The sequence below is a fragment of the Geotrypetes seraphini genome, chromosome 7 (genome assembly GCF_902459505.1).
Source record: "Geotrypetes seraphini chromosome 7, aGeoSer1.1, whole genome shotgun sequence".
NCBI classification, from domain to species: Eukaryota; Metazoa; Chordata; class Amphibia; order Gymnophiona; family Dermophiidae; genus Geotrypetes; species Geotrypetes seraphini.
This window is the reverse complement of record NC_047090.1, coordinates 117,544,587-117,559,150: the sequence shown is the minus strand read 5'-3', so window position 1 is coordinate 117,559,150 and position 14,564 is coordinate 117,544,587. Positions and strand designations below refer to the sequence as shown.

The following is a 14,564-nucleotide window of genomic DNA, read 5'->3' as shown; positions in this document are numbered from 1 at the left end:
GCAAGCTTTTCCAACTAAATTATGGGTACAGGTAGAACAAGGGTTATTAAGGGGACCCTGGCGCATTTAGATTTAGAGTGGATTTAGAGGAGAGGGAACTGGGGGCGGTATCTAATCCGTTTACTAGGTGGACCCTGAGGGTGTGGAAAGGGGACTTTACGAAGCTGGTGGGTAAAGCCCAGGGAGGGTCCACTTTTTCTGATTTTGTTTGCGCCATCTTTTCAACCGGGCAGGGATGGGGGTAGTTTTAGGCAGTGGGACCGTCGGGGCTTACAGTGCTTTGGTCAGCTCAGGAGGGGGACAATATCAAAGTGTTTCCTGATCTTCAGGATCAATATCAATTGGAGGAGGGGTAGATTTTTGTGTTGGTATAGGATGGGGAGTTTGGGAGGTGTGGAGTCTCTTGGCTGTCTTGAGGGGGGAGGAAGGGTTGGAACTTTGAGGAAGGTTATAGAGGAGGGGTGAGGGGCCGAGGTTGGGGGGGTTCTGAGAGGGGTGAGGGGCCGAGGACTGTATTCTTGGTGCATCTCAAGTTGTATATTCTGTTATTGTTCTTTGATTGCTGGTTGTGTTTTGACTTGAGTGTTCAGTTTGTATTTGAGAATGGTATAAATAAAGAATTAAAAAAAAAAAATAGCATCCACAACTAAGCTTCTATGAAGCCCCTTTAGGATAAGACTCGCAATAATTTGTTCTCTATATCCATCTGCTGGTTGACAAGCATTACCCACAGGTTCTGGACTGGTCTGGTTGAGACTAAAGGAAAGAAAAATATTGGCTAATGTATAACTTTTACATATGTGATGTGCAGGATGTCTGAAATACTTAGCCATTAATGAAGCTTACTGGAGTTATAGAACCAAGGGCAACGTTGTTTAGGTGAAAGGGGAATAGGAATGGGACTTGATATACTGTCTTTCTGTGGTTATAATGAAAGTGGCTTACATACAGATTCTTATTTTTTGTGTGGAGCAATGGAAGGTTTAATGATTTGCAAGAGTCACAAAGAGTGTGGTGGGAATTGAACCCAGTTCACTTGGTTCTCAGCTAGTGCACTAACCATCAGGCCACATCACCTGATGGTTAGTGCACTGGCCTGAGTAATGGGTGTGATGAAACAAAGTTTCCAAAACTTGAAAGAAAGGGACTAGAATGAAGAAAATAATTACTTGGTTTGGAATGGAGACATGGCCTGAGAACCGGCTGAACCGGGTTTGATTCCCACTGCACTCTTTGTGACTCTAGCAAATCACTTAATCCTCCATTTGCTCCGGATATAAGAACCAGTTTGTAAACCACTTTCATTGTCATCACGGAAAGGCAGTACCGGTAAGTTTTAGAGTGGTTTTCCTCTTTTCTTACAAATCGATCCACTGTCATCAGCTTTAATAATAATATTTCTAAATGTTATTCTACAAATTATGGAATTCCACAAGGTTCAATACTTTCACCCCTCCTCTTCAATATATTTCTCTCTCCACTTTTAAACTTAGCACAGTCTTTAGGTTTTACCACTTTTGCTTATGCTGATGACATACAACTAATTCATCCTTTGGATCCTGAAAATTTGGACCATATAACAAGTATAAACAATAAACTTCTTTCGATAAAAAACTGGCTTTTCTCAAACAAATTAGCTTTAAACCTTCAAAAAACAAAAACAATGTTGTTTACTTGGAAAAATGATATTAAATTAATTACTCCAATTTCTATTAATAACGCCGCATTAGACCTGGTTACTACCATAAAAATTCTAGGCATTTTGATTGACGATAAACTTACATTCCATAACCACATTAGTAATACTGTTAAAACATGTTTTTACAAATTGCGTCTCATTCGTTCGCTTTCCAAATTCCTTCAGCCTGAATCCTTAAATATCCTGGTTCATTCTTTGATAATCTCTAAATTGGACTACTGTAATTCCCTTTTCATTAATATTACACAAAAGGAAAAAAAAAGACTACAATTAATTCAGAATACAGCCGTCAAATTAATCTATAATGCAAAAAAATATGATCATGTTACTCCCCTTCTTATCAGATCTCATTGGTTACCGGTAACACACCGTATTACGTTTAAACTTTTATTTTTAGTTTTTAAAACCATCACTTTCAACGAGCCACAATTCATTAATAGATGGTTAATCCCGTATAACACGTCTCGTTCACTTCGCTCATCTTCTTCCAACCTTTTGTCGGTCCCCTCGCTGAAGGTGATTGGAACTAGGCGTAACGACATGTTCTCTGTTATTGCCCCTCAGTCTTGGAATCTCTTACCGCAACACATTAGGGAATTAAAAGATTTATCCATTTTTTAAAAAACACTAAAAACATTTCTCTTTAAAGATGCATATGATTTTTAATAGTTTATCATGCTTTTTTATTCATCTATAAATTTATTTCCCCTTCCTATTTGTTTTTCCCTTTGTTATTACTCTTCCTTTCCTATCCAATTATTGTAATTTCTTCCCTATTTATCCTCACAATTCAAGTATGTCTCTATACCCTAACTAACATTTTAATATACGTATGTAATTAAGTATGTTTAATATTTAAGAAAATTTTATTTTATATTGTCAATAACATTTAATTTGCATGTGTTAAGGTTTCAATCTGTATGTATTAAGGCTTTGTACATCGCTTAGTGATTTAAAATAGGCGATTCATTAAGAATAAATAAACTTGAAACTTGAAACTATATCAAGTTACAGTTCTGCTGATCTGTATCTGAATTCTATGCAAGCATTACTGCCATATGTAATGTAAGGTTATAATTGAGCACCTCAAGAGCGGACTGAAAAGGGAAAATTTTCAGATTCAGGGCTCTTGTCATAGTAGAAGATATAGATTTGTTTTCCCCAGAAACATAAAACTTTATAACGGCACAATTATAGACAGGAATAAGACCCAAGAGATAAGAACATAAGAAGTTGCCCCCGCTGAGTCAGACCAGAGGTCCATCTTGCTCAGCGGTCCGCTCCCACGGCGGCACATCAGGCCTAGTGCCTGAACAGTGGTCCCTGATTAATTTTGTAACTTACCTCTAATCCCATCCCTATAATCTACCTCTACTCTTATCTGTACCCCTCAATCCCTTTGTCTTCCAAGTACCTATCCAAAGCTTCTTTGAACCCCTGTAGCGTGCTCCTGTTTATCACATCCTCTGGTAGCGCGTTCCATGTATCCACCACCCTCTGTGTGAAAAAGAACTTCCTGGCGTTTGTTTTAAACCTCTCCCCTTTCAATTTCTCTGAGTGCCCCCTTGTACTTATTGATCCCCTTAATTTGAAAAATCTGTCCCTGTCTATTTTTTCTATGCCCTTCATGATCTTGAAGGTTTCTATCATGTCTCCTCTAAGTCTCCGCTTTTCCAGGGAGAAAAGTCCTAGCTTTTTCAGTCTGTCAGTATATGAGAGGTCCTCCATGCCCTTTATTAGCTTAGTTGCTCTTCTCTGGACCCTCTCAAGTACCTCCATGTCCTTCTTGAGGTACGGCGACCAGAACTGAACACAGTACTCCAGGTGTGGGCGCACCATAGCACGATACAGTGGCAGGATGACTTCCTTTGTCCTGGTCATGATACCCTTCTTAATGATACCCAACATTCTGTTTGCTTTCCTTGAGGCCGTGGCACACTGTGCCGACGCTTTCAATGTTGTGTCTACCATCACTCCCAGGTCTCTTTCAAGGTCGCTCACCCCTGGTGCTGATCCCCCCGTGGATTTACCAAATGGTTGATATATTTGATAAATTGCCTCTCTATGGTACATAACCAACACAAAAACAAGTTTCAAAACACAACTGTGATTAAATACTAATCAAGAGGAAAAGACCTCAGATTCTTGCACCAACATAGAATATAAATTCAAAGTGGTTTAAAGCAGGGACAGGTTTTCCATCATCAGTGGAAAAACCTCTCTTAACTGATCGAAAAACATACTTAAAGCCAGTGAATTATACACTATAATTGCTCAAATGATCAGCTATAACATTAATGCACTTATCTTTGATGTTGATAAGAGCCCGACGGGACCTGTTTCGCCAAAATATTTGGGTTTGTCGGGGGACTTTTTTGAAAACTGCAAAGAAAAAAGTGCAATCACACATAATGTATGAACTTAACAGTTGTTAAATCGTTCAGAAGAAATAGTACTCACTGTGTTCAGTTTAACTATTACTGCATATCAAAAATGGCATTTAGTAAGTTACCGGCGCCATTTTGATATGCAGTAGCAGTTAAACTGAACGCAGTGAGTACTATTTCTTCTGAATGATTTAACAACTGTTAAGTTCATACATTATGTGTGATTGCACTTTTTTCTTTGCAGTTTTCAAAAAAGTCCCCCGACGAAGCCAAATATTTTGGCGAAACGGGTCCCGTCGGGCTCTTATCAGCATCAAAGATAAGTGCATTAATGTTATAGCTGATCGTATGAGCAATTAGAGTGTATAATTCACTGGCTTTAAGTATTTTTTTTTCGATTAGTTAAGAGAGGTTTTTGACCGATGATAGAAAACCTGTCCCTGCTTTAAACCACTTTGAATTTATATTCCATGTTGGTGCAGGAATCTGAGGTCTTTTCCTCTCGTTTAGTATTTAATCACAGTTGTGTTTTGAAACCTGTTTGTGTGTTGGTTATATAACGTTTGAGCTTTCTATGGTACAACCAAAACATTTTACATATTAATTTCTTTGTCCCTAGTGGGCTCACAATCTTTTCTGTACCTGGGACAGTGGAGGGTTAAGTGACTTGCTCATGGTAGCCACAGTGAGAATTGAACAGTGTTCCCCCGATTATGAGTCCATTGTCCATTGGTCTTTCTCCTTTATTTAACTATTTGGTTTTTTAAAATATTTTAAAAGGGAGGTGTGTGTGTGTGAGGGGGGGATAATGCAGATAAACTCATTTTACAGTAACCAGCTGGCACTGTTGGTTGTCTCAGATTTGCAGGCCGATCTGTGGCCCAGTATCTGGATAAAATAACCTGACAAGCTTTACTGAGGTTTATGTGGTGATATTAGGTTGTAGAATATACTTAGAGAAAGTATATTTGTGGTTACACATTCAAAGTGGTTTATATACATACAGGTACTTATTTTGTGCCTGGGGCAATAGAATGTTAGGTGACTTGTGTGACACACTTATCCCTTGCTCTAACCAGCAGAGGGATTAGGTGTGTTGAGTTCTGGCCTGTCGGCGTGGCCTCCTCAGGTTGGAGGAAGGCTTTTCAGGTTATAACAGACCTAGGCGCCTGCCTAGTTTGCCAGGCCACACTGAGAGTAGCTTGTAAAGAGAAGACCACACAGGTAAGTCTTGTTACAAAAGAATGTTCTTGTACTTTATTGAACCCGGGGGGTCTGAATACCATCAGCCACCCGCATGTCATGGTAAAAATATAAAACACAAAATAGCTTGTAGTTGTCAGAATGGCTTGCTACAAATGCCACATACAGTTCAATACCCTGGACTTTTCAGTCTAACTATAGTCCTCTTCACCAGGGGTAAAGGTAAATGAAAAATATCAGGAAAATAAACTTTCAAACTTTGCAAACACCTTGTGAACACAGCCAGAGTAATTACAGTTCCCAAACCTAGCAATGAATTTCTCAAACAACACAGCATGGCATTAGATAAGCTGTGAACTTTACTTAGGTTTTTCCCAAGGAGCTTTCACACCCCTATAGATAAAGTTCCTTGAACAAACAATGCTCTCCGGGCAGTCACACAGTGTAACAAGGGATTTTCCTGCTCTCCCCCTAATCACTGTCAGCTGGGCTTGGGCTACAGGAGCCAGCACAAACACAGCCTTGCTTCCTTCCCCTTAGCAACTAACCTCCATGTCAGTGGGGAAATAGCCAGCTTCCAGCAGTGGTTCAGAGACGTCCATAGCCTCTGTCTGCTCAGCAGCCTCTGGGGTGGAGCTGAGGTAGTCCTCGGTCATCTCCACGTCCTCACTGCTGCGGGCTGGAGGAGAGAGACTTTTCCCCTTATCTGCCTCCAAGCCTTGCTGCTTCTGCCGCTGCCTGAGCTCGTTAGCTCTAGCTCCGTCCCGGCTCTCCCTGCTCCCCCTACTGAGATCCCATACTCTGTTTTTATGTGGGTTAAAGCCCCACCCCTCTCTCCTAGGAACAGCTGTTTTAGGCAGGAAATCCCTAGGGAAATAATTCAGGTTTCTCCTAGGCTGGTAATGAGCATACTTTCCAGCATTGGGACTCCACTTCTCAATAAGAGTCCTATCAGGCTTTCTGGAGTACCTGTACTGAGATAGCGCTCTCTGCTGGGTATACCTATATTCCTGTCTCTCCTGCCCTACCTCAATGTCTGAGGGGTAGTCAGCCAAATCCAAACCTTTACTTTTAACCTGGTCAGCCCTTCTGACCAAGGACCGTGTTCTGCTTTTATCCCTTACAGGGACAAAGCTGGCCACAGTTTGTCACACTTGCCCAGGGTCACAAGGAGCAGAGTTAGGATCAATCCCACAACCTTAGGGTGCTGAGACAGCAGCCCTACCATTAGGCCACTCCAGTGGCGTACCTAGCATATGTGACACCCGGGGCCCAACATTTTTTGGCACCCCCCAATCTGTACAAAAAACATGATTTTTAGTAACAAGCCACACGTCACACATGGGAAAAGGCAGCATCTTACATACTGCAGTGAGCAGTACAACATCAATACACCCATTGTAAAACTAAACAAGCCAGACTAGTACAGATCAATCCTAACAGAAAACCTTGTCTTTCGAACACACAGAAAACACCTTCGCTTAATATGGAATATGTCATCACAAGCTAACCCCTCCCCCCTTTTACAAAACTATAGTGTGGATTTTAGCCACAGTGGTAACAGCTGCTACCACCATGTCTGGCGCTAAAAAACGCTCCACAGTTTTGTAAAAGGGGGGATAAAATAGAAATACATAGACAGAGGTTAAATAGAACCAGCAAGAAGCTGGACTCTGTATACAGTGCAACACCACAGAAACAGTGACACATGTCTCCTAAAGCAATAAATAAATAGAAAATTTTTGTTCTACATTTGTCTTCTCTGGTTTCTGCTTTCCTCATCTTCTCATTCAATTCCTTCTATCCACTGTCTCTCTTCTCTCTGCGTCTTCCATTTGCTCTGTTACTGTGCCTCTCCCTTTCTCCCCCCTTCCAAATTGGTCTGGCACCCATCTTCTTCCCTCTGCTCCCCCCATAGTCTGGCATCTCTGTCTTCTTCCCTGCCAGCATCTTCTCCCCACTCTCTCTTCACCATGTCCTTTCAGCGTTCTCCCCACTCTGTCTTCCCCATGTGCTTTCAGCATCCTTCTCCCCCCACTCTGTCTTCCCCATGTGCTTTCAGCGTCCTTCTCCCCCCTACTCTGTCTTCCCCATGTGCTTTCAGCGTCCTTCTCTCCCCCACTCTGTCTTCCCCATGTGCTTTCAGCATCCTTCTCCCCCCCTCTGTTTTACCCATTTCTCTTCAGCGTCTTTTCCTCTCCACCCCACCTTTCCTCCCTTTCTCCCTCCCTGCCCCTTACCTTCGTGGCGCTTTCTCCTCCCTCCCCCCCCCCCCCCGGACAACAGGCACGGTCCGACAAACGTCCTTGCCCTGTGGCCGGCGACGTCTAAACTGCCTTTGTACAGCAGCCGGCTGCTGTATGGCTGCCGTAAAGGTCGTCTCTGATGCAACTTCCAGTTGCGTTAGAGATGACCTTTACGGCAGCCACACACAACTCCAGCTTGTTGTAAGAAGGTAATTTAGACTCGCGGCCACGAAGGTAAGGGGCAGGGAGGGAGAAAGGGAGCTGTTTCAAATTCACCGCTGAATTTTCCGGACCAGGCCGGTTGTGCACCCCCCTAAGCCTGCACCCGGGGCGGACTCCCCCCCGACCCCCTGCCCTGGTACGCCACTGGGCCACTCCTCACTTTCTCTGGTTAAAGTTAGGATAGCCATGTATGTTGAAATGATTAGATTGGAGTATTAAGATATAAGGCCCAATAAAAATTAAAAATATAAAGTTGGCGTGCATAAACAACTGTCTAACTAAATAACTTTTACCTACACAGCACAGATATATAGCAAAGTCAGGGTAAAATTAACAGAGCCCTTAGCATGCTTTCCTCTCCCATTCTTGGATATATTTTGTCCAGCCAGTGAGTTCTCCAGATAAAATGTAGTCTTTGAGCTGCAATTTAAAAAACCTAAGATTTGTCTGGTTAATCTTTTGAAAATGTTGCATCATGTCTTTTTATAAATTGGATCCAGACTTGGGAGAGTCAGAGTTCATTGTGTGCAAATGTGGACGTACCACTTAGTTGAAAGGAGTGAGGGAAATCCACCCAACACTAGTTAACTGCAGGAATAGTTTTCTTGTTGCTGCCTTCACAATTTTCTTTCCTCTTCTTTGCTGTTGACAGTGCAAGGAGCTGCTGTTCTGGCAGAACTGCTTTCGGCAGTAAAGCGCTCATTGGCCCGCATCCTGGTGATTATTGTCAGCCTGGGATATGGCATTGTCAAGTAAGTGACATCCTTTTACCTGGTTCACAAGGGAAGTGCAACAACTTCAGTTCAGAAAGAGGCATAAAGCAGAGTGGCATATAGTAGCTCAAAGAAGAATCTGTCTTGCCCGTTTCTGGTGGCTTGTGTACCTATCAGTTATGGCACTGTTGCAGGAACAGAGTGGGACTTAAGGTTCTTAACTGTTTTTGTGTTCTGTGTCTTTGTGGGGCTTTATTATGGCTGCACGTTGATTGTTAATCGCACTATTGATTGCATAAAGTGTCCTCACATTTCCTCCTATACATCTATTTCAATTACTAAACTGAAAATAATTTTTCTTAACTCTTTTTTTGGTCTGGTGATTTAATTTTTCTAATCATCTTGTTTCCCTTTTCTTATTCTACTTCTCTCTCTCTGCGCTCTGAACTGTTTCCAGGACATCCTGTCCATTCACTATTTCTTTACTCTCCTCTTTTCTTCTTCAGGCCCTTCCCTTTATCCATTTAAGTTCAAATTCCTTACATTTTTCTGCTTCCTTTTCAAATACATAGATAGCATATTCTCCCTTCCATTTATGTGCATTTCCCCTCTCTTTCCTTCTCCTACCCTCTGTTTGTGTCCACCATCACCCCTCTGTTTCCACTCCCATCTTTTTCTATCTCACACACCACCATCCAGCATCACCCCATCTCTCTCTCTCCTCACTCTAAGCCATCTAGTGTTGCCTTGTTCCTCCTATATCAGGCATTGCTCTGTCTCCCCCTCCCCCAATATTCTGCATTGCCCACTCCCTCCTGCCATCCTGACTTGCCCCCCCCCCCGACTCAAACCCCTCCGCAAAATGGCAGGAGAGATGCCTGCTCCCTCTTGCCACTGGAGGGCCCCCCCAAACATCCCCTCCCCCCTACCTTTAGTTGGGAGCAGGAGGGTTGCTAGGTACCTCCTGTTCCTTAGCCGCATAGACAATTCTGGGCCTTAGGCCCCTCCCCAGTGCATCCTGTGATGCACGGGGAGGGGCCTAAGGCCCTGATTGGCTAAGACGCCTCGGTGTCTGAGCCAATCAGGGAATTTTTTAGGCTCCTTCTGTATTCCAGATACTAGTGAGAGCCTAAGGAAGTCCCTGATTGGTTCCCTCTGTATCCTGGGGTGCTCAGTCAATCGTTCCTGCTGTGTGTGTGTGTGTGGGGGGGGGGGCATTAGGGTCAGGTTGCAGCAGGATTTTTTAAATTTAGTGCAGCAAGAGAGAGTGGGCATCTCTCCTGCTGTGGGTGGGGGGGCAGTCAGGTCACTGCAGGATTTTTTTTTTTTAATTTAGTGGGCATCTCTCCTGCTGCATCACAACACAGGGCTTTCTAGCAGTCTCTGACACTGACCGTCACCCCTGGATCAGTTGCTTTTTATGTCGCTTTTTAAAATGGCTCGGCATTGTTTAAAAATCCACCGGAGGCAGTGGCGTACCTAGCATATGTGACACCCGGGGCCCATCATTTTATGACACACCACATCTATATGAAAAATATGATTTTTAGTAATAATCCACATATCGCACAGCAAGAGTGTACCTAGGAAAAGGCAGCATCTTAAACACTGCAGTGAGCACTAGAACACCAACACATACATTGTAAAACTAAATAAACCAGATCCTGCACAGTCAATTGATCCTATACAGTCAATGCTATCAGAAAGCCATGTCCCTTTCATACACACAGACAGATACACCCTTGCCCAATATGGAATAATCACAAACTAAAAATAAAAATATGTAGACAAAAGTTAAACTGAACTGCCAAGAAACCAGACTCTGCATACAATGCAACACCACAAAAACAGTAATACATGTCCACTAATACTGTGCAAAATATAAAGACAGTAGATGTAAATTTGAAAAAATTGATACATAACAATCACCACTTTACAAATTAACAAATAAAAATAAAACAAATAATGAGAAATAAGAAAATACCATTTTATTGGACTAATCCCCGTAAGCTCGGTCCTCATCCCCACAAACCACCTGATTCCATCCACACAAGCCTTGAATTGTTTTATATTGAACTTATTATATTAAAGTATAAAAAGAAACAATATTCTGTACAATTGTCAATTTATAAATCAGCGTCTTTTCCCCACTCTCTGTTCCCCATTTCCCTTCAGCGTCCTCAGCCCACTCTCTCTCCACTTTCCTTCAGCGCACGCACATAAAAACAAGCAAATAATTTTATATTATTTTCATTCTATTCATTCATAGAAATTAAAGTCTAAATAATGCCAATCACATAACAAAACATGATTTTACAAAAATAATTCCCTGCACAGTCAAGCCTGCAAGGATTACTAGATGTCTTTCAGCAGCTCCCCTCCCTCCCCCCCCCCATATCTTCGTGGCCAAGTCAAAATGATCTACCAACAATAACATTTTAAAAACACAAAGCACACTGTACGCAGAGAAAATGTTAATTATCATTTATATTCTGCGGGTTTTCAAAGAGGTCAAGGCAGATGACTTTATGCAATGTCACCTCAGTAACAACTATACAAAAATAGTCAAATATACTCCCTCCCTTTTTACTAAACCGCGATAGCGTTTTTTAGAGCAGGGAGCTGCGCTGAATGCCCCATGCTGCTCTCAACGCTCATAGGCTCCCTGCGCTAAAAACTGCTATTGCAGTTTAGTAAAAGGGGCCCATAGTGCAAAATATAGACAGCATATATAAATTCTCAAAACGGACACATTTTGATCACTAAATTGAAAATAAAATCATTTTTCCTACCTTTGTTTGGTAATTTCATCAGTCTCTGGTTGCACTTTATTCTTCTGACTGTGCATCCAATATTTCTTCCCTTCTTTCAGCCTCCTGTATGCTTCCTCTCCTCCAGACCTCATTCCCTCCCCCAACTTTTTCTTTGTTTCATCCTATCCCCTTCTTTCTTTCTCTCTCCATGCTCCCTTTCTTTCTGTATGTCTGTCTTTCTTTCTCTCTCTCTCTGTGCCCCATTTCTTTCACCCTGCCTCCTTCTTTCTCTCTCCATGCCCCATTTCTTTCTCTGTCTGTCTTTCTCTCTCTCTCTGTGCCCCATTTCTTTCTTTCTTTCACCCTGCCCCCTTCTTTCTCTCTCCATGCCCCCTTTCTTTCTCTATGTCTGTCTTTCTCTCTCTCTCCCCATGCCCCATTTTTTTTCTTTCTTTCACCCTGCCCCCTTTCTTTCTTTCTGGATCCCAGTCCCCCCCTTTCTTTCTTTCTGGATCCCTGCCCCCCCCTTTCTTTATTTCTCCCTGCCCTCCCCCATGCCACCGCTGCCACCACCACCATGCTGCCACCACCGCCGGGGAAAGGCTGCCACTGGCCATCGGAAACAGGCCGGCGCCGAATTCGCCCTGCTTCGTTTCCCGTGGGCCGACCAATTCTGGCTGTCCGATGTCAATTCTAACGTCAGAGAGGACGTTCTGGGCCAGCCAGGCAGCGATTGGCTGGCCCAGAACGTCCTCTCCAACGTCAGAATTGATGTCGAACGGCTATAGTTGGTCGGCTCGCGGGAAATGAAGCAGGGCGAATTCGGAGGGAGGGAGAACTGGCGCTGGCTTCTTTCTGATGACGGCAATGGCAGGCCAGCTGTGCACCCCCTTGGGCCCGTGCACCTGGGGCGGACCGCCCCCCACACTCCCCCCTAGGTATGCCACTGACCGGAGGGCTCATTTCAATGTCAGTGTTGGAGACTGCTAGAAACCTCGCTATATACCAGGGATCTCAAAGTCCCTCCTTGAGGGCCTCAATCCAGTCGGGTTTTCAGGATTTTCCCAATGAATATGCATGAGATCTTTGTGCATGCACTGCTTTCAATGTATATTCATTGGGGAAATCCTGAAAACCCGACTGGATTGCGGCCCTCGAGGATGGACTTTGAGATCCCTGCTATAGACTTTGATAATCCGCCCTTAAACTGCGTACAGGTTAAACCACCAGAAAACAGTTTAGCGATGGCGCAAAACTTTTGAGAATCTTGCCCTCAGTATTTTATAGACCTCTATCAAATCACCCCTGTGCCGTCTCTTCTCCAAGCTGGAGAATCCTACCGCTTTAGCCTTTCCTCATAGGAATATCGTCCCATCCCTTTTATCATTTTTATCGCCCTTCTCTGTACCCTTTCTAATTCCGCTATATCTCTTTTGAGATACAGCAACCAGAATTGCACACAATTTTCGAGGTGCAGCCATACCATAGAGCGATACAAGGGCATTATAACATTTTCATCCTGAAATTATCGCAGGATGCCTCGGCTTATCCCATAGTAATTCATTTTATGCTGTAGTAAACATGCATTAGTTAGAGAATGACACCGGGAATTCATTTTCCCATCCCAACGAGTTCTTTTCCTGTCCTTGCCTCATTCCTGCAAGCTCTGTCCTCATTTGCACAAGCATCAAACACTTTAAAATCATAAGTGTTTGAGGTTTGTGCGGTTAAGGCAGAGTTTATAGGAAAGGGACAGTGACAAAACTCACTGGGACAGGATGGGGATATTTGAGTCAACATCCTGTTGGGATTGTCGGGTGGGGTGGAGGGATTGTCGGGGATCACCAGCGGCAGGAGGGGTGGCGCTGGCAGTGGGAGGGAATGGCAGTGGGAGGGAATGGGGGACTCTTCGTTTTGCTGCTCACCCTGCTGGTTAATCAACTGAGCCAACAGGACTTGAGACCTGCAGCTCAGTTGATCGGGGCAGGGAGAGCAGCTTTGACAGAAGGGAGGAGCTGTTCTTGGCGCTTGCTCAGAAGAGCAATCGCTATGCACAGTTCCTCACACTCTTTACTGGCAATTCTCAGCATAAATAGTGTGCATATAATTTGCATGCTATTATGCTGAGAATTGCCCATAAAATAAGTCACTTCCAATACGGGCACTTCATCGACTCATCAAATTTTACCAGTGAGTTTTGAGAATCTTCCTCTCAAAGAGTTTTTAGGTCTCTTCCCCTGGACACCTTTAAAATTTTATGAGCACAGTCAGAGGTCTTAATTGTAGTGTAGCATAATAGAACAGGGACTTTTTATTAGGACTTAACTGCGTTTATAAAGATATGTCATAGAAGGCAGTATACAACAAATATAGCTTGGCGTTAAAATTTACAATTTTGTTAACAATAGTAAAATGATCAAATATGAGCATAAATGTTAATGACATTCTGAAATGTCTTATCCCTGAAATTGGGTACCTGCCACTTTTGCTCATCTCACATATTCAATCATAATGACTCTTGTTCCCAGAAGCATAGTTTTCATCATCTTGTGGGTCTTTTCTTTCTCTGCTTACTGACTAGCAGTTCTATAGAAATAAGTCATAGTAGTAATTCTTGCTTGTTTTCAGTGCTTGCATTTTAATATTTGTCCTTTTTTTTCTACAGGCCTCGACTGGGAGCCGTGCTTCATAAAGTGGTTGTAGCAGGAGTTCTTTATCTACTTTTCTCTGGCATGGAGGGTGTTCTCCGAGTCACTGGGGTTAGTAATCACAACGGAAGTTGTACAAGTGGATCAAATGTCTAATTGTATTTGTCTGACAGCTGTTTATCTTGTTATCTTGTTTTCAGCTATAGATCCTTTACTGCAGAGAGAAGAAATTGTTTCCTATATATTTCCCAGATTAAGTTATGGGTAGCCTTTTTACAATGACATGCTTTGATTAGCAGTTCACAAAGTTTTGGTTAGTGAATATTTTTGTTTATTGTCTGAATATTTGTTTTATTTTACTGACAAAACATACACGGAAAAAGAAGCCTAAATATAACTACCACACAAATTAGCTTCTAAAATTTAGCAACGAAGTCCTCAACCAAAAAGAGCTAAAAAAGCACATTCAAAGTAGAGAATAAAAAAGACCTCGGCTAATAGGCAGCCAAAAAAACGTCAAAGTTTCTGAAAAAAACCCCCAAAAAACAACTCCACTTAATCAAAATACAGAGCCCAAAAAGCAAAGGCAGAGAATTCGCTATAGCCACAGGAAAAACAAAGTTCATGTAAATAACACATCTAACAATTATAAAAATCACTTATCTTCACCTCCAGTAGCCTACAGGATTCTTC

At 42.7% G+C, this 14,564-nt stretch overlaps 1 protein-coding gene across 2 annotated transcripts in view; it reads left to right on the top strand.

Moving 5' to 3' along the window:
- The window catches only part of TMEM87A (transmembrane protein 87A), an 82,793-nt gene that overhangs the window by 26,065 nt on the left and 42,164 nt on the right, over window positions 1–14,564 (top strand). For both annotated transcript variants that reach the window (XM_033952878.1, XM_033952879.1), the window contains exons 8-9: window positions 8,410–8,509; window positions 13,889–13,982. In XM_033952878.1, coding sequence (XP_033808769.1) covers window positions 8,410–8,509; window positions 13,889–13,982 — 194 coding nt within the window. The remainder of the gene's footprint in view (window positions 1–8,409; window positions 8,510–13,888; window positions 13,983–14,564) is intronic.